The 18,180-nt window shown below is 43.1% G+C and overlaps 1 protein-coding gene across 1 annotated transcript in view; it reads left to right on the top strand.

Moving 5' to 3' along the window:
* Nucleotides 1–18,180, top strand: part of SLC36A2 (solute carrier family 36 member 2) — a 33,871-nt gene that overhangs the window by 7,637 nt on the left and 8,054 nt on the right. The window contains exons 5-8 of the mRNA XM_025388367.1: nucleotides 1,488–1,572; nucleotides 5,156–5,374; nucleotides 7,727–7,825; nucleotides 15,960–16,126. Coding sequence (XP_025244152.1) covers nucleotides 1,488–1,572; nucleotides 5,156–5,374; nucleotides 7,727–7,825; nucleotides 15,960–16,126 — 570 coding nt within the window. The remainder of the gene's footprint in view (nucleotides 1–1,487; nucleotides 1,573–5,155; nucleotides 5,375–7,726; nucleotides 7,826–15,959; nucleotides 16,127–18,180) is intronic.

Here is an 18,180-nt window from a genome sequence, read left to right as displayed (position 1 = left end):
CCTCCTCCTCCTCTCCTCCTCCTCTCTTCTCTCCTGCTCCTCCCCTCCTCCTCCTCCTCTCCTCCTCCTCCTCTCCTCTTCCTCCTCCTCTCCTCCTCCTCTCTTCCTCTCCTCCTCCTCCCCTCCTCCTCCTTCTCTCCTCCTCCTCTCTTCCTCTCCTCCTCCTCCTCTCCTCCTCCTCTCTTCCTCTCCTCCTCCTCCTCCTCTCCTCCTCCTCTCTTCCTCTCCTCCTCCTCCTCTCCTCCTCCTCTCTTCCTCTCCTCCTCCTCCTCTCCTCCTCCTCTCTTCCTCTCCTCCTCCTCCTCCTCTCCTCCTCTTCTCTTCCTCTCCTCCTCCTCCTGTCCTCCTCTCCTCCTCCTCTATTTATCCTCTCCTCATCCTTTCCTCCGCCTCCTCTCCTCCTCTCCACCTCCCCCTTCTCCTCCTCCCACTTCTCCTCCTCCCCCTTCTCCTCCTCCTCCTCCTTCTTCTTCTTCTCCTTCTCCTTCTTCTTCTTTCTTCTTCTTCCTCTTCCTCTTCCTCTTCCTCCTCCTCCTCTTCCTCCTCCATCTCCTCCTCTTCTTTCTCTCCTTCTCCTTCTTCTTTCTCCCTCTCTCTTCCTCCCCCCAACTCTCTTTCTTCCCTTTCCCAAGGGGCTGTCTCTTAGGTATTGGGTTTTCTAACAAGGCTAACAAAGCTTTCTGTCTGCCCATAAGCTGATAAAATGCCCTTTTCACCATGGCCCTTAATGATATGTCATAAGAATTTTTGTCCACCTAACCCATTAGTCTATAAACCACAAGAGGAAGGGACTGTATGTTATTTGTCTGTGTATTCTCAGTGCCCAACATAGTTCTGGCACACGGCAGAACAAATTTCAAATGTGAATGGTAGCTAATAAAAATATTGTGCCTGCTGCCCTACATGAGGAATGCCACCAAGCCAGGTATGGGGGGAGGCTCATGACCAGAAGAATTTTACCACTTGCTGAGCTGAGAGTGTGAGGGTGGTTAAAAATCATCTTTTAAAAAGAACTATTGTTGGCCAGGCATGGTGGCTCATGCTTGTAATCCCAGCACTTTGGGAGGCCAAGGTGGGCAGATCACCTGAGGTCGGGAGTTCGAGACCAGCCTGACCAACATGGAGAAACCCCATCTCTACTAAAAATACAAAATTAGCCAGACGTGGCAGCACATGCCTATAATCCCAGCTACTAGGGAGGCTGAGGCAGGATAATTGCTTGAACCTGGAAGGTGGAGGTTGCAGTGAGCCGAGATCGCGCCATTGCACTCCAACCTGGGCAAAAGAGCAAAACTCCGTCTCAAAAAAAAAAAAGAACTATTGTTACCTCATTTCTTTGCCCCATTATTGATTGTGGTGGAAGGACCAAGTGTGCTGGTGCAGGGCCACCAATCCCTGGGGACAGAGGGCAGAATGGCAAGAAATGGAACTGACAAGTTGACTTATTTTATAACAAGTTTTCTTTTTCCCTCTCTTCTCCCTTCTAGGCATATCGTGAGCTTCTTCCTTATTGTCACCCAACTTGGCTTCTGCTGTGTGTACATTGTGTTTTTGGCTGATAATTTAAAACAGGTAGAGGCTTCTAGAGAAAACGGGAGGGGAAAAGATGGACAAGGACACACCACTGCTAATTGTTTAACAAACTGCTTCTTCTCTTTGGGTCCTCATCAATACAACAAAGGAAGTTAAACTAGGTGTTGTCAAACTTGCCTCCCCTAGTTCACATATCTGCAGATTTCTGTGTGGTTACTTTTGCCACAATACCGTTTGTCCAGTATCTTAGACCTGTCCTCAAAGTTGATCTCTACTGAACTGGAAAGACCCTAGGATTTTGTCAATCTTCCTGCCTTGAAGCTTAATTATACTTAATGCTTCTAAAATCGATATGGGTCTTCTTTTGATGATTCCTAATCTTCTTTGAGTCATTTTTCTTTCTTTCTTTCTTTCTTTTTTTTTTTTTTTTTTTTGAGACAGGATATTGCTCTGTCACCCAGGCTGGAGGGCAGTGGTGAGATCACAGCTCACTGCAGCCTCAAACTTCCAGGCTCAAGTGATTCTCCTACCTCAGCCACCCAAGTAGATGATGGGACCACGAGTGTGTGCTACCATGTCTGGCTAATTTTTTTATTATTGTTTGTAAAGCCAAGGCCTTGCAATGTTGCCCAGGCTGGCCTCAAACCCCAGGGCTCAAGTGATCCTCCCACCATCTCCCAAAGTGCTGGGATTATAGGTGTGAGCCACCACATCCAGCCTTGGTACTTAATCTATGGCTTAATAGTTGTTTTCCCTAGGAATTGTTTCTGATTTAACCTACAAGTTATCTTACACCAATTTGAGCAAATAATATGGGTAATAGCAGAGGCCATCCTTAATCAGTAGGTTTAAAAAGAAAACTATTCTTTAGGGCTCTTTATCTGCTTATAGTAGTAATACCAGAAATTCAAAAATGTAAACTAGCTAGAAGAAAAATATAGTAAGCTTTCAGAGTTAGATTCTATTATGTCAGGTACAGTGCTGAGCATTTTACATGCTTTCCTTCATTTAATTATCTCCATGACCTTATTAGAGCAGGTACTGTGGTTATTCCCATTTTGCCGATGAGAAGACTGAGATTATAAACTCTACAATGTAAGGTAACAGAGCCAGAGTTTAAAACCCAGGCCTTCTGACAACAGTGCTCAAGTTCTTAAACCTATGCTGTATTTCTTCTGCACAGAAAACAAAATAAAATAAAATTACTCTTAATCCAATTATTCATGGTTATAATTTAATGTAACCTTAACTGGTCAGCATTTTGCAATATCCTTACATTTTGTCATGTAATTTTTAATAGTTTCATAATATTCCATCACACAGATTGATCATAACCTAATCAATCTTGTGTTGCTGGACATTTCCCTTATTTCCCTTTGTTTCTCTACTATAATCTGTTGACTGGCACAAAGGTCTTTGTGCACTTCTTTATTTCCTTAATGTTTCTTAAAGTAAAATTACTGAGTCAAAGAGTTTGATTGTTTTGAAGGCTCTTAAAACATTGCCAGATTGCTCTTTAGAAAGCAATCTGACATGTACAGACCTATACTCACCATCTGCAATTATTATTATCTGCATTTATTTATCATCTGCATTTATTATCAAGGCAAACACTGTATCAAGGAGTTTACAGGCCAAGTTGAGTGTGTTCTAAAACCTAATAAGTTAAATATCAATATGATATTTTGGTGCCAGGCCAGGATGCCACTAACAACAACAACATGAGGTCAGGGTGCAAACTACATTGCAGAGATCACTGGAGCAGGGAAAGCGTCCTCCAGGGGGGTGGTGCATCTGAGCTGCGTACTGACAGGTTGGAGAAAAAAAGTGGTGGCAGCCAAGGTGGGAGAAGGAATCAGTGAAAACCAGGAGGCAGAACTTATGGGATTGCCCAGGAGAAGCAATACAATTGGTTACAGGAGGAAGAGTAGGTCATGGGAGAGGAAGAAACTTTGAAGGTTTGATAGGGACCATTTATGGAGGGCCTTGAGTACCTAGCTAATGTTCCAGTTATTTTTCTGATTGTAGTGAGGAATCAGAAAAAATCAATACCTAAATGATTCATTTATGTATCCACGGTGTATTGTTAAGTGCAAGGGACATTTCAAAAAAAAAAGTGAATGCTATGATTGAAGTCTTGTAAAATAAAAAGAATGTGTATAATATATGTAATTTGTGATATTGTGTAGAAAATATATAGATGAGTATCTTCCAAGATGTTAGCATCTTGGTACTGAGATTATCAATGCATTTACATTTTCCTCCTGCTAAACTCTAGTTCCTAATTGTTCTGCAGTGATTTGTATTGCTTGTCCAATAAGACTGTATCAGTTAGGTCATGCTGACTTTAAATGGAGGGTGGTAACATCCACCTACCCCTGACTTTACAAGGGGGTGTTTATATTGTGTGGGGGAGTAGGGGATGGCTTCTTGTTTATCACAGTAATTGGGGATGCTCATGGCTTTCATTGGGTGGGGTCCAGGGCTACTAAATGTTCTGCAACGAATGGTCCAATCCACACAAGAAAGAGTTTTTTATTTAAAATGCCAGTATTGTACCAATTAGGAATCAGTAAGTGTATGTGTTAATTAGGAAACAGTAAATGATGGAGCTTTTGGGTTATACGAAAACAAAACAAAACAAAACAAAACAAAACAAAAACCAATTCTGAGGGAATTTAAGCAGAAGATAAGTTCCATGGAAGGATATTACTTTCCACTAAATTAAAAAGCAGGTCTGAGGGAAGAACAGGAGCCAGGGTAGCGAGGAGGATGTAGATGGTAGAACTAATGAGCAGCCTCCTCAGGAATCCACTATCGGAATTCATCTTTACCCTTTCTAGTCCGTCCTTAGGTCCCTATGCTTTAGGTTTACATTCAGACTCCTGGAAGAGGGTCTGAATGCCCCAGCTGGAGCCAAAGGCTAATCCCCTAGCTCTACCACATGACTGTGATTTACAGTCCTCCAACGCTGCATTCAGTGACAAGAGAGAACTCACCAAAATCAAACTGATATCAGGAGAAATGGACACTAGTTGCTAAAAGCTAACAAATAGCCACTGTGAATCCAGTTATTTATTTGGTATTACACTTATTTTTTAACTATTTGTACAACCTTTTTTTTTTTTTTTTTTTTTTTTTGGATACAGGGCCTTACTCTGTTGCCTAGGCTGAAGTGTGGTGGCGTGATCTTGGCTCACTGCAACCTCTGCCTCCCAGGTTCAAGCGATTCTTGTGCCTCAGCCTCCCAAGTAGCTGAGATTACAGGCGTGTGCCACCACACATGGCTAATTTTTGTATTTTAGTAGAGATGGGGTTTTACCATATTGGCCAGGCTGGTCTCGAACTTCTGACCTCAAGTGATCCACCTGCCTCAGCCTCCCAAGGTACTGGGATTACAGGCGTGAGCCACTGCGACCAGCCTGTTCAGCCTCTTCTGAGGTAGTATGGTGCAGAGGGTTCAGAAGAAGTTCTAAATTCACCCTAACTAACTGTGAGATTTGGCACTGTGGGACACTCCCATTCATTGTGAGGGAATTTGATTAGGGGCAAGGCACTGAGCCAACCATGAGGTTGGAAGAGTCATCATCTCCCCTTTTTGCTTCTCCCATTCCTTCCTCAGGTAGTGGAAGCTGTTAATAGCACAACCAACAACTGCTATTCCAATGAGACGGTGATTCTGACCCCCACCATGGACTCGCGACTCTACATGCTCTCCTTCCTGCCCTTCCTGGTGCTGCTGGTCCTCATCCGGAACCTCAGGATCTTGACCATCTTCTCCATGCTGGCCAACATCAGCATGCTGGTCAGCTTGGTCATCATCGCCCAGTACATTACCCAGGTGAGTGCACACCACGCACCTACCCACTCCACTGGGCAGGGTTTTTGTGTCAAGGATAGACTGAGCTTTAGATACCTGGAGGCAACCCTGTAGGTGGGTAAGAGTGTTCTGAGAGACACGCACCTCCCTGTAGCATTTCTTCTACAAGGATGTCTCCGTGCAATCCCATTCTTCTGATTGTCTCCTTCTTCATGTTCTTTCTCCAAATACCTATTTTTATGTCAAATTCTGGCTTTTTTTTAAAAAATGTGCTTGCAAGGAAAATATCTTGGTTGGTGAACTGTAGACCATTCCTATAATGGTTGGCTGACAGCAAAAGGCAGGTGAAAACAGGTTCTTGTACTACAGCTAAAAGTTATTGAGTTACCCATAGGGTACAATTTCAGGTACCCAATATTACCCTTAAGGAAGGCAAGAGAAAAAAAATCTAATATTTAGTCACAGAGGTATACATAGAGAGTCTCAAAAACCATAAGTTTTCAATAAGTGTCTTGTTACTAATTTAAAAAAAAAAAACCTATAAGCAAATCTATTATAATGTTAGTTATTATGTCTTTGATGTTGAATTATGGACATTGATTTTCTCTGTTTCCTAATTTGCTATCCTTTCTAGTTTTTCTTTTATTCATTTACTTATTTATTTTATTTATTTGAGACAGAGTCTCGATCTTTCACCTAGGCTGGAGTGCGGTGGTACAATCTCGGCTCATTGCAGCCTCTGCCTCCCAGGTTCAAGCAATTCTCCTGCCTCAGCCTCCTGAATAGCTGGGACTACAGGCACCAGCCACCACTCCCGGCTAATTTTTGTATTTTTAGTACAGATGGGGTTTCACAATGTTGGCCAGGCTGATCTCGAACTCCTGACCTCAAGTGATCTCCCCGCCTTGGCCCCCCAAAGTGCTGGCATTACAGGCATGAGCCACCACGCCCTGCCTAATTCTTCTTTTGTAATGGACAACACTACATAGAAAGTTAAGTCTCAGAAGCCGCTTGGCATATTTAATAAATTCCAGTTGTTCTTCCCTTTTAAGAAACCACAAGAGGCCGGGCGCGGTGGCTCAAGCCTGTAATCCCAGCGCTTTGGGAGGCCGAGGCGGGTGGATCACGAGGTCAGGAGATCGAGACCATCCGGGCTAACATGGTGAAACCCCGTCTCTACTAAAAATACAAAAAACTAGCCGGGCGTGGTGGCGGGCGCCTGTAGTCCCAGCTACTCGGAGGCTGAGGCAGGAGAATGGCGTGAACCTGGGAGGCGGAGCTTGCAGTGAGCCGAGATCAGGCCACTGCACTCCAGCCTGGGTGACACAGCGCGAGACTCCGTCTCAAAAAAAAAAAAAAAGAAACCACAAGAGAAAAAAAGCTATATTGTCTGTGAAATTCAGTAAAAATAAGTCAACCTTTTTAGAATAACTGCAGATCAGTCTTATATTCCTTAGAAGATACTGATGAATTCTATAAAATTGAATTTCCTAAAGAGATAGCTACCTTTAATACATTTTTGGACAATTCCAAAGGTTGCCCAGTTAGAAAAATGGCTCTGTTATCATTTTCACATTCTGGGTCACGCAATACATAGAATATTTATTTTACACAGTCTTCTCCCCTTCAATTTACAGCTCATTAAAGAAGAAAATGGATCTTTCATATTTCATACTTTGGGCTCCTCAGATTATTGCTATGACTGCAGTCACAGGAATTTCCAGCACCCATGACCACTGTCCATTCAAAGGTGTTCGTGGGCGCGTTCGGTGCTAATCTGTGGTGTGTAAGATTTTCTTTTGGAGGATTTTTTTGTTTTGTTGTTTTGTTTTTGAGATGGAGTTTCGCTCTTTCGCCCAGGCTAGAGTGCAGTGGTGCAATCTCAGCTCACTGCAAGCTCCGCCTCCTGGGTTCACACCATTCTCCTGCCTCAGCCTGCCGAATAGCTGGGACTACAGGTGCCCGCAACCACGCCCAGCTAATTTTTGTATTTTTAGTAGAGACGGGGTTTCACCATGTTGGCCAGGCTGGTCTTGAACTCCTGACCTAATGATCTGCCTGCCTCAGCCTCCCAAAGTGCTGGGATTACAGGTGTGAGCCACCGCACCCAGCCTTTTTGGAGGTTTTTGATAAACCAAACTTCCCTCTATGAGATACTATTCCTTCAGTGCTTTGACAATACCGTCCTCTGGCTCTTTGGTATTGTGCAGTGTTGAAATCAACTTTGATCGTGGCCTACATGTATTTGAAGTTCTCTAAACTTCTTGATACTCAATTTAAAAAAATCAGGTCTCATTTCAGATTATCCTTCTCTTAAAGGAGTTCAAATGTGCTTTAAGAGTGACTATCTCATAGCATTTCTCTCTCCTTTAGGAAATCCCAGACCCCAGCCGGTTGCCACTGGTAGCAAGCTGGAAGACCTACCCTCTCTTCTTCGGAACAGCCATTTTTTCTTTTGAAAGCATTGGTGTGGTAAGGTTTGAATTGAGGTGGCCTTATCCCTAGTGCTTGTGAGTGACCTTCTGGAAAGGAGCTGGGAGCTCTGGGTTTCTGTGTCCCACTGGCCATTGTTTTGGGCCTGCTAGAAAATGCCCATGGGAGAAAGTAACCTCTGACCTCACTTGGGACAGTTGTCACCAGCAAGAGAAAAGTTGATTACAACAGAGAGGCAGTCAGGAGACAGTTTTATTTTTGTCCCCACATGCCTATTAAACACCTATCGACATGAGTTTCCTAATCTTTTAAAATCAAGACGAACCATGGTGTCCAATTTAAAAGATTTGATTAAACATAATGGAATTTTAACCTGGAAAGTTCTGTGTATTTACAGTCTATAGTCTCTACTTCCACACTTGTGGAAGGTTAGTGTTGTTTATATATTTTTAAAAGTTACTTTTAGTGTACATACAGTAACATTCACTTTTTTGGTGTACATTCCTGTAAGTTTAGAGAAGCACGTAGAGGAATAAATGCACCAAAATCAGGATACAGAACAATTATCCTTCTGTTCTCTGCCTGTACTGTCTTCTCTTTTCCAAAGTGTCACATATATGAGATCATACAGTATGTATGAGATTGAGACTGGCTTCTTTCACTTAGCCTAATGCATTTTAAATTCATCCATGCTGTTGCACACATCAATAACACCTTGCTTTCTATTGCAGAGCATCCACTGTCTGGGCAGTACCACAGCTTATCAACGCACCTGTCAAAGAACATTTGGGTTGTTTCTAGTTTTTGACAATCATGAATGATACTGCTGTAAGCATTTGTGTACAAGTTTTTGACATTGAACATCTTTTCATTTGCTTGTTGGCAATTTGTACATCTTCTTTGGAGAAACGTCAAGTCCTTTGCTTATTTTTAATTAGGTTGTTTGTCTTTTTGTTGTTGAATTTTAAGAGTTCTTTGTTTATTCTAGATACTAAATCCTTATCAGAAAAATGATTTGCAAGTATTTTTTCTTATTCTTGTCTTCTCCCTTCTTTTTTCCTTTTAAATTTTTTCCTCTTAAAAATGAGATGGGGCCGGGCACAGTGGTTCACGTCTGTAATCCCAGCACTTTGGGAGGCCGAGGCGGGCGGATCACTTGAGGTCAGGAGGTCGAGACCAGTCTGGCTAACATAGTAAAATCCCATCTCTACTAAAAATACAAAAATTAGCTGGGCATGGTAGCATGCACCTGTAATCCCAGCTACTCAGGAGGCTAAGGCAAGAGAATCGCTTGAACCCAGCAGGTGGAAGTTGCAGTGAGCTAAGATCGCGCCACTGCACTCCAGCCTGGGTGACAGAGCAAGACTGGGTCCCATAAAAAAAAAGAGAGAGAGAGAGATGGGATCTTGCTATGTTGCTCAAGCTGGTTTTTAATCCCTGGGCTCAAGTTATCCACCTGCCTCAGCCTCCCAGGTAGTGGGGATTATAGTTGCATGACCATAGTCCATCACACCTGGCTTCTCACTTTCTTGATAGTGAACTGTGATGCACAAAAGTTTTTAATTTTTATAAAGTCCAATTCATCCTCTTTCTTTCTGGTTGTACTTTGTGTGTTATGTCTAAGAATCTATTGCAAAATCTAGGTTCATGGCTAGATGTAGTGGCTCACACCTTTAATCCAGTACTTTAGGAGGCCAAGGCAGAAGGATCACTTGAGGGCAGGAGTTTGAGACCAGCCTGGGCAACATAGAGAGACCCTGTCTCTGCAAAAACAATTTAAGAATTAGCTGGGTGTAATGGCACACACCTGTAGTCCCAGCTACTCAAGAAACCGAGTGGGAGAATCACTTGAGCCCAGGAGTTCAAGGCTGCCGTGAGCTATGATTGCACCACTGCATTCTAGCTGGGGTGACAGAGCAAGACCCTGTCTTTAAAAAAGAAAGAAGGAAAGAACGAAATCATAGGTCATGGAGATTTACCTCAGAGTTTTCTTCTAAGAGTTTTATGGTTTTAGCTCTTACATGTAGGTCTTTGATCCATTTTGAGTTAATTTTGGTATGTGGTATGAGGTAAGGGTCAAACTTCATGTTTTCATATGAAGTTATCCGGTCGTCCCAGCACAATTTGTTGAAAAGACTATTTATTCTTTCCGTGTTGTATAGTTTTGACACCCTTGTCAAAAATCAATTGACCGTCGATGTATAGGTTTATTTCTATACTCTCAATTCTATTCCATTGGTCTATAAGATCATAAGTCTACCATTATGCCAGAACCACACAGTTTTGATTACTATAGTTCTATAGTATTCCACTTTAATTGGCCTATTGACTTTTTGACTGTATCTTTTTCTATAGTACTTTTAGTAGTTTATCTAGGTACTATAATATATGTTTTCACAGTTTACTTTGAGATAATTAATATTTTATCACTGCTAGGCCGGGCGCGGTGGCTCAAGCCTGTAATCCCAGCACTTTGGGAGGCCGAGATGGGCGGATCACGAGGTCAGGAGATCGAGACCATCCTGGCTAACACGGTGAAACCCGTCTCTACTAAGAAATACAAAAAATAGCCGGGTGAGGTGGCGGGCGCCTGTAGTCCCAGCTACTCGGGAGGCTGAGGCCGGAGAATGGCGGGAACCCGGGAGGCGGAGCTTGCAGTGAGCTGAGATCCGGCCACTGCACTCCAGCCTGGGCTACAGAGCGAGACTCCGTCTCAAAAAAAAAAAAAAAAAAAAAAAATTTATCACTGCTAGTAAACTGTCAACATTTTACAATCGTATAGGGCACTTTCCCCTTTATGTTGTATTGCCATATGTATCTAAACACACTGAAACACCAACAATGGTATCATTTTTGCTTTCAATAGTCATACATAGTCCTTGTAATAAACTTACTAGGAAAAAATAGGCTATTATATCTACTCAGATATTTACCGTTTCTATTGCTCTTTCTTTATTCTTGAAATCGTATTTCCTTCTGGCATCATTTGCCTTCAGCATGAAGAACCTTCCTTAACATTTCTTTTAAAGCAGGTCTGCTAGTGACAAATTATCTTCATTTTCTTGATCTGAGATTGTCTTTATTTTGCCTTTATTCCTAGAGGATATTTTTTCACGATATGGAATTCTAGGTGGACAATTTTTTTCCATCATTTTGAAAATATGATTTCCTTTCTTTTTGCCCTCAGTGGTTTCTGATGAGAAATCTGCAATTGTTTGAATCATTGTTCTCCTATGTGTTTTTCTCTTGCTTTTATAATTTTTAAAAATCTTTTTTAATCAGCCGTTATACTGTATTATATTTAATGTAGTTTCTTTGAGTTTGCCCTGTACAGGATTTCTTGAATCTGTAAAAGTTTGTCTTTTACCTAATTTACCTAATTTCAGCCATTATTTTTTTCAGATTTTTTTTTTCTTCACCAATCTCTTTTTCTTCCCCATCGGAGATCCCAATAACCTGAATGTTAGACTTTTTGATATATAGTCATCCCTTAGTATATACAGGAGATTGGTTACAGGGCCCTGCTCCCCCCTCCCCTAAACACACACACCCGGTGTATAACCAATCTGCACCTACTCAAGTCCTGCAGGTGGCCCTGCAGAGCCTGAGTATATGAAAAGTCAGCCCTCCATACATACAGGTTTTGCAGCCCATGAATACTGTAGTTTTAATATGCATTTGGTTGAAAATATCCACTTATTTGAGGACCTGCACAGTTCAAACCCATGTTGTTCAAGAGTCAACTGCATATCCCACAGGTTTCTGAGGCTCTGTTCATTTTTTTAAAAAATCTTTCTGCTCTTTGTTGTTCAGATTCTGTCATTCCTGTTTATCTTCAAATTTACCGACTCTGTTTTCTGTTATCTACATTCTGCTATCAGGCCCCTACGGTGAGGTATTTAAATTTTTATTATTTTATTTTCCAGTTATAATATCTCCATTTGTTTCTTTTACATTGCTTCTACTTTGCTAAGAACTTGTATCTGTGCATTTATTTTAATAGCATTCTCCCTTACTTTTTGAAGTATGGTTATATTACCTGCTTTAAAGTCTTTGCCTAATATTCCCAACGTTTGAGTCATCTTAAGGTGGGCATCTGTTGTCTTTTCTCTTGAAAGTTGGTGAGATTTTTCTTGTTCTTTGTAGGTTGAATAATTTGAAACTGTATCCTATGCATTGTGAATATTATTTTAGGAGACTCAGGATCCTGTTAAAATCCTCTTCAGAATGTTGATTTTTGGTTTTAGCAAACCATCTACCTAGTTAGATTCAGATCATAAGTCCTTGCTCACCTTCTGTGGGCCATGGTTCCAACATCCAATTAGCTTTCAAAGCCCATGAAGTGATATTTGGCTCTACCCTGCTCATGTGCCACCTAGTGCCAATCGGCAGACAGGACTCTACACAGTAGTTCATTTCTCAAAGCCTTTGCTTTGATGCCTTCATCAGTTCCACACATGTACAGCTCAGGGCTGGGCCCAGAACATTATTCACAGATTTTAGGAGATTGCTTTTTCCAGTTTACTCTCCTCTGTGTTTTCCTGAACACTCGCCAGCTCGCAGTGGCTTCTTTTTCCCATCCTCTGGCTAGAAAGCCAGGATTTTAGCCTCCTACACTGTCATGTACTTCCTGTGACCAGGTCTGCCTCTGGGGATGAGCAATGAGTGAAAAGAGAAAGAAAAAGCGTAACAGTGATTCTTTCCAGAGTCAGTTTCATGAGCAGGTGAATCATGCAGCCACATAAGGTCCAACTTTCAGAAAGATCTCACACTTAGTTTAACGCTCTGCTGGAACCATCTTTCACCAAGGAACCCTGCATTTTCATTTTGTACTGGGGCCCATAAATTATGTAGCCAGTCCTGATTTCCCACACTCTTCAGACTCTTAAAGCCCATTTTCCTAGTACTACTGTGTAGAGAGGATTTTTATCTCAGATTTTTGGGTGCCTGTGTGACCACTACAGCCACTGATATACCAGAATGCTGCTTAGTGACTGGGACTTGCCTTGAGGTCTCGGCCTGGAGATAAAACAAAGAAACAGAAAAATAGAGTTTCTCTCCATGCTCTTCATCCCACAGGGGACCCTATTCTAAGTCATCTGGCCAAAAAGAAGTTTCTCTTGGCGTTATTTTCTGTCTGTATGCACCACATAGTTCTAAGATTTGGGTGTCCCTTGAGGTTAAACTGGGACATATGGGAAGAAAAAAAATCAGGAAACTCACCACCACGACAGTTGTTTTTTCTTTTTGATTTCCCTCCCCATTCTGCCTGCTACTATTTACTCTTCAGAACCTGTGCACAATTGCTTTATGTATTTCGTCCAGGATTTTTAGCCATAATTAGTGAAAGAGATATTGTGAAGTGTGCTTACTTCATCTAGATGGAACTGGAAGCACTTTGTTTTTAGAATTTGGAGTAGTCATGGACAGAAGCAGAGTGCAGTGGTTGAGCAAGTGACTTTGGAGGCAGAATGTGCTGGAATCTTGGTTTGGCCGGGGCTACTCTCTGAACTCTAACACTCCAACTATAAAATGATGACAATGTTTGTTCAGTAAGTATTTCTTGAATGCCTACTATGTTCTGGTGATTCTTAGTATTAGTTGAAATTATCTTAAGAAGAACTCTTCTGGCCCAGTCTCCAATTTTACAGAAGAGGGACAGCCCCAGAGAGAGAAAGGGGCTTCAGTTAGGTCACCAGCTAGGAACTGTGCAGATGTGATTAAAGCCTAGTACATCTGACTCTCAGTCCAGGGACCTTCCCACTCACTGTCAACAGCCATTTATCTCTTTGACTGATTGTGGAGAGAGAGAGAGAGAGAGACAGTGAGACAGAGAGAGAGAGAGAGAGAGAGAGGAAGCCAGCTACCCAGTCTGAGCAGGCCTTGTGGAAAGATCATTTTTGGCCTTGAGAATATATGCAACAAAATTGTGTTGCAGGGTGCAAGAGCTCAGGTTGGATTGTCTGCTCTCCACACAATTATTGTATAATCGTCAAACATCCTCCTGAGCACCTGCTGCAACTAGACCTAATCCAGAAGAAAGTGGAAAGGCACAGGGATGACCCAGCCTGACACTGCCCTCAAGCATCTTCCAAATGCCTGGAATAGAGGGAAGGTTAGGGAGTGTCAGGGCTGGAAGTCTGCATGTACAACAGAAAAGAATTCAACCGTATAAGGGAAAAGATGCTAAATTCCTTAGTAACAAATATACCCATTGCTATAGGAGTAGAAGCAGGTACTTGGACTTTGGATAACAGCGCTGGTCTACAACCTGAATCTGACACTTTCTGGTTCTGCAACTTGGGATAAGTTATCTCACTTTCAGAGCCTTGTTTTCCTCATCTGTAAAACAAGAATTATGGAGGTACCAACTTCATAGAGTTATGGTCTTTACAGTATTAAAAAATAACAACCGCCAATATTTACTAAGCCTTTGACATGCCATTATGGTGCTTGTGTAATTCTCTACAAAATTTGCAAAATTCGGCCAGGTGTGATGTCTCTTGCCTGTAATCCCAGCACTTTGGGAGGCCGATGTGGGAGGATCGCTTGAGCCCAAGAGTTCAAGACCAGTGTGGGCAACATGCAAAAGCCCGTCTCTACAAAAAAATACAAAAATTAGCCAGGCGTGGCAGCATGTGCCTGTAGTTCCAGCTACTCAGGAGGCTGAGATGAGAGGGATCTCTTGAGCTCGGGACGCAGAGGTTGCAGTGAACTGTAATTGTACTACTGCACTCCAGCCTGGGCAACAGAGTGAGACTCTCCAAAAAAGAAAAACAAAACAAAACAAAACAAAATTCATTTGAGCCCGTTTTCAGATAAGAAAACAGATTAGCTAAATAGTGCATGTAGAGAGTGCTTAGCACACAGCCTGAACAAGGAGTAGGAGAAAGTAGGGGTGGTCTCTTGGACAGTAAGAGTCTGAGGAGGAAATTATGGGATGAGAGACAGGAAGATTGGTTTCAAAGACAGAATAGATCTTCAAATGCCCAACCGGCAAGAGGCAGACTGGCCTCAACTTGGATTCTCTTAGAACCAGGTATGCATTTAGGGGAAGAAGGATTCTGAGAACAGAAAAGTGAGAACCTGGGGTGTGGGGAAATGCATTGCTGGCAGAACCAGGAAGCACTGTCTGGTCCCAGCTGCCACCAGCGCCCTTTGTTCCTGGAGTCTCAGACTCCCCACTGTACAGTGATGGGGTTGGGTGGGGGGAGTCTGCACTGGAATTAGGAGTTTCCAACACAAATGCCTTTGGAAAGCAGGTATAATTCACTGGTGGGTGAGGGTGAGGGGAGGAGAGCCTGGTGGATGGGAAAAGAACATTGTGCCTAAAGGCATTCATATTCAATTATCAAAGACTGTGCTGTCAAAACAAAATGCATCTGCTGGCCAGATCTAGCTGACCCAGTGTTGAGATCTTTGGTCTGGATAAAATCTCAGGGCCCTTCCAGCTCTTAAGGGTCCGGGGCTCATCAGGTGACTCCAGGCCTTTCTTTTTATCGCCTTCCTCCTCCTTACCCTCATCTTCCTACCTTTTTTCCTCCTCTTTTATTTCCTTTTTTTCTTTAACTGTGGTCAAACACACCTAACATAACATTTACTCATCTTAACCATTTTCGAGTATACGTATATGTTAAGTAAATTCAGATTATTGCACAACCATCACTGCCTTTCATCTGCAGAACTCTTCAGCTTGCAAAACTGAAACTCTGTACCCATTAAACAATAACTCCCCATACCCTCCTCATGCCAGTCCTTCCCAACTAGCATTCTGCCTCTTTGGACCTACCTACTCCAAGTACCTCATATAAGTGGAATCAGGCAGTCCTTGTCTTTTTGTGACTGGCTTATTTCACTCAGCATAATGTCCTCAAGATCCATCCGTGGGGTAGCATGAGACAAAACTTCCTTCTTTTTCAGGGCTACATAACATTCCATTGCATTGATACACCACGTTTTGTGTATCCATTTTCTGTTGCTAGACCCTTGGAGTTGCTTCCACCTTTTGGCTATTGTGAATAATGCTACTATGCACATAAATATACAAATATCTCTTTGAGGCCCTGCTTTCAGTTCTTTGGGGTAGACATCCAGAAGTAGGATGCCATTTTTCTTTATGTTCTTATTTCTCTTTTTCCTTCTTCCTCCTTCTTACATTGTGATGTTTCTGTAGGTTCTGCCTCTGGAAAACAAGATGAAAAATGCCCGCCACTTCCCAGCCATCCTGTCTTTGGGAATGTCCATCGTCACTTCCCTGTACATCAGCATCGGGACTCTGGGCTACCTGCGGTTTGGAGATGACATTAAGGCCAGCATAAGCCTTAACCTGCCTAACTGCTGGTATCTTCATGGGCTGTCAGGTGGCGGGGACTCAGGGATGAGTGGAAACTTGTAGGTCACTTCCTCCTCCCTTCCACAGCTGGGAAACCGAGGTCTAGAGAGCCTCCCACAGAAGAGGCAGAATTGTCATTGGAACCATGGTCTTCAGATTCTCTGTCCTGGGAGTTCCTCCTTCAACAACAGCCTCCCAAATTGAGTTAAGCCTTGACATCTTAGTTTGAAGGAGGACGTGACTTAAGAAGAGAGGACAAAAGTGAGAGGCCTTGGTCTCCTAAGGAGAGAAGGGAGGGGCACTGGGAGATGGAAAGAGACAGAGAGAGGAGTCGGGGGTGGCCACACTTCCCATAGTCTTGTTTGCCACAGCCAATGGTTCACATTCCCCAAGTCAGAGTAACCAGATAAAAAAATGGAAAACAAAAACCAACTGGGCCAGCCTAGGCAACATGGTAAGACCCCACTTCTACAAAAAAATTACCATAACTTAGCTGAGCGTGATATCTCATACCTGTAGTCGCAGCTATTTGGGATGCTGAGGTAGGAAGATCACTTGAGCCCAGGAGTTTGAGGTTACAGAAGGCTGTCATCGCACCACTGCACTCCACTCCAGCCTGAGTGACACAGTGAGACCCTATCTCTTAAAAACAAACAGGCCAGGCGTGGTGGCTCACGCCTGTAATCCCAGCATTTTGGGAGGCAGGGTGGGTGGATCACCTGAGGTCAGGAGTTCAACAACTGAGGTCAGGAGTTCAAGACCAGCCTGGTCAACATGGCAAAACTTCATCTCTACTAAAAATACAAAAGTAGCCAGGCATGGTGGTGGGCACCTGTAATCCCAGCTACTCAGGAGGCTGAGCAGGAGAATCGCTTAAACCTGGGAGGCAGAGGTTGCAGTGAACCGAGATGGTGCCATTGAATTCCAGCCTGGGCAACAAGAGCGAAACTCCATCTCAAAAAAAGAAATGAATAAATAAATTAGCTAGACATGGTGGCACACACCTACAGTCCCAGCTACTCAGGAGGCGGAGGTAGGAGAATCGCTTGAACCTGGGAGGTGGAGGTTGCAGTGAGCCAAGATGGCACCACAGCACTCCAGCCTGGGTGGCAGAGACTCTGTCTCAAAAAAAACAAGCAAAACAATTTGGAAAGACCACTGGAATCTGTAAAAGTTTTGTGTTCTAACATACCCAATTCATGCAATAGCTAGCAGCCCCACAGACTTCAACAGTGCCATATTGAACAGACACGTGAACCCACATCCCACTGTGCAAGATTTTCTCCCACACCAGGTAATGTCATTAATTAAAGGACATTTGGGTCTTCTCAAGCAGAGAGTCACAGTCACTTGGAGCCCTAATTTGCCTAAATGGGGCTCCTTTCCCAAGATGATAAAGTCACTCATCAAGCATTTATTGCATGCTAATTATAAGCAGATGCCAAGCGGCACTGCTGTGAGTAGACTATGACCTTGGAGCTTCCCTGTCTTCATCGGCTCCTGATTCGGTGGTAATGGTGGAGGGACAGATAATAGTGTATGGACACAAACTATAACATAGAAAAAGAAGCTCTCCAGAGTAGCAAACAGGCCTTGGGGATTTCCAAGGAAAGAAAGCACATTGGAAGGAGACAACAGGGAAACTCATTGTCCAGCAGGTCAACTCTCTCCAAACATGGGCCATTCTGGTACACCTGAGTCCAAGTTCCAGTTGCACCACCTACTAGCTTGTGGTAGTGGATGATTTACTTCACCTCTCTGAACCTCAGTTGCCTCATTTATAAACCGGAGTTGTCATGAGGATTAAGTTGGGCTGTGTCTAAAAGCATCTGGCTGTGGCACCTGCTCAGAAGAGGGGAATTTCAAAAACTTGGACGGGTTTGAACAGATGGAAATGAAGTAAAGAGGGTGCCCAGGCAGCAGGACTAGCGTGAGCAAGAAACACAGCAATGTGGAAGTTAGCCTTTTTAAGGAATGGGCTAAACACACAAGCACACTTATTGATTGATTGATTGATTTTTGAGACAGAGTCTCACTCTGTCACCCAGGCTGGAGTGCGGTG

This window comes from Theropithecus gelada, chromosome 6 (genome assembly GCF_003255815.1).
Source record: "Theropithecus gelada isolate Dixy chromosome 6, Tgel_1.0, whole genome shotgun sequence".
In the NCBI taxonomy this organism is placed as follows: Eukaryota; Metazoa; Chordata; class Mammalia; order Primates; family Cercopithecidae; genus Theropithecus; species Theropithecus gelada.
The sequence above is the reverse complement of the archived record's forward strand: the minus strand, read 5'-3'. Positions and strand labels throughout refer to the sequence as shown.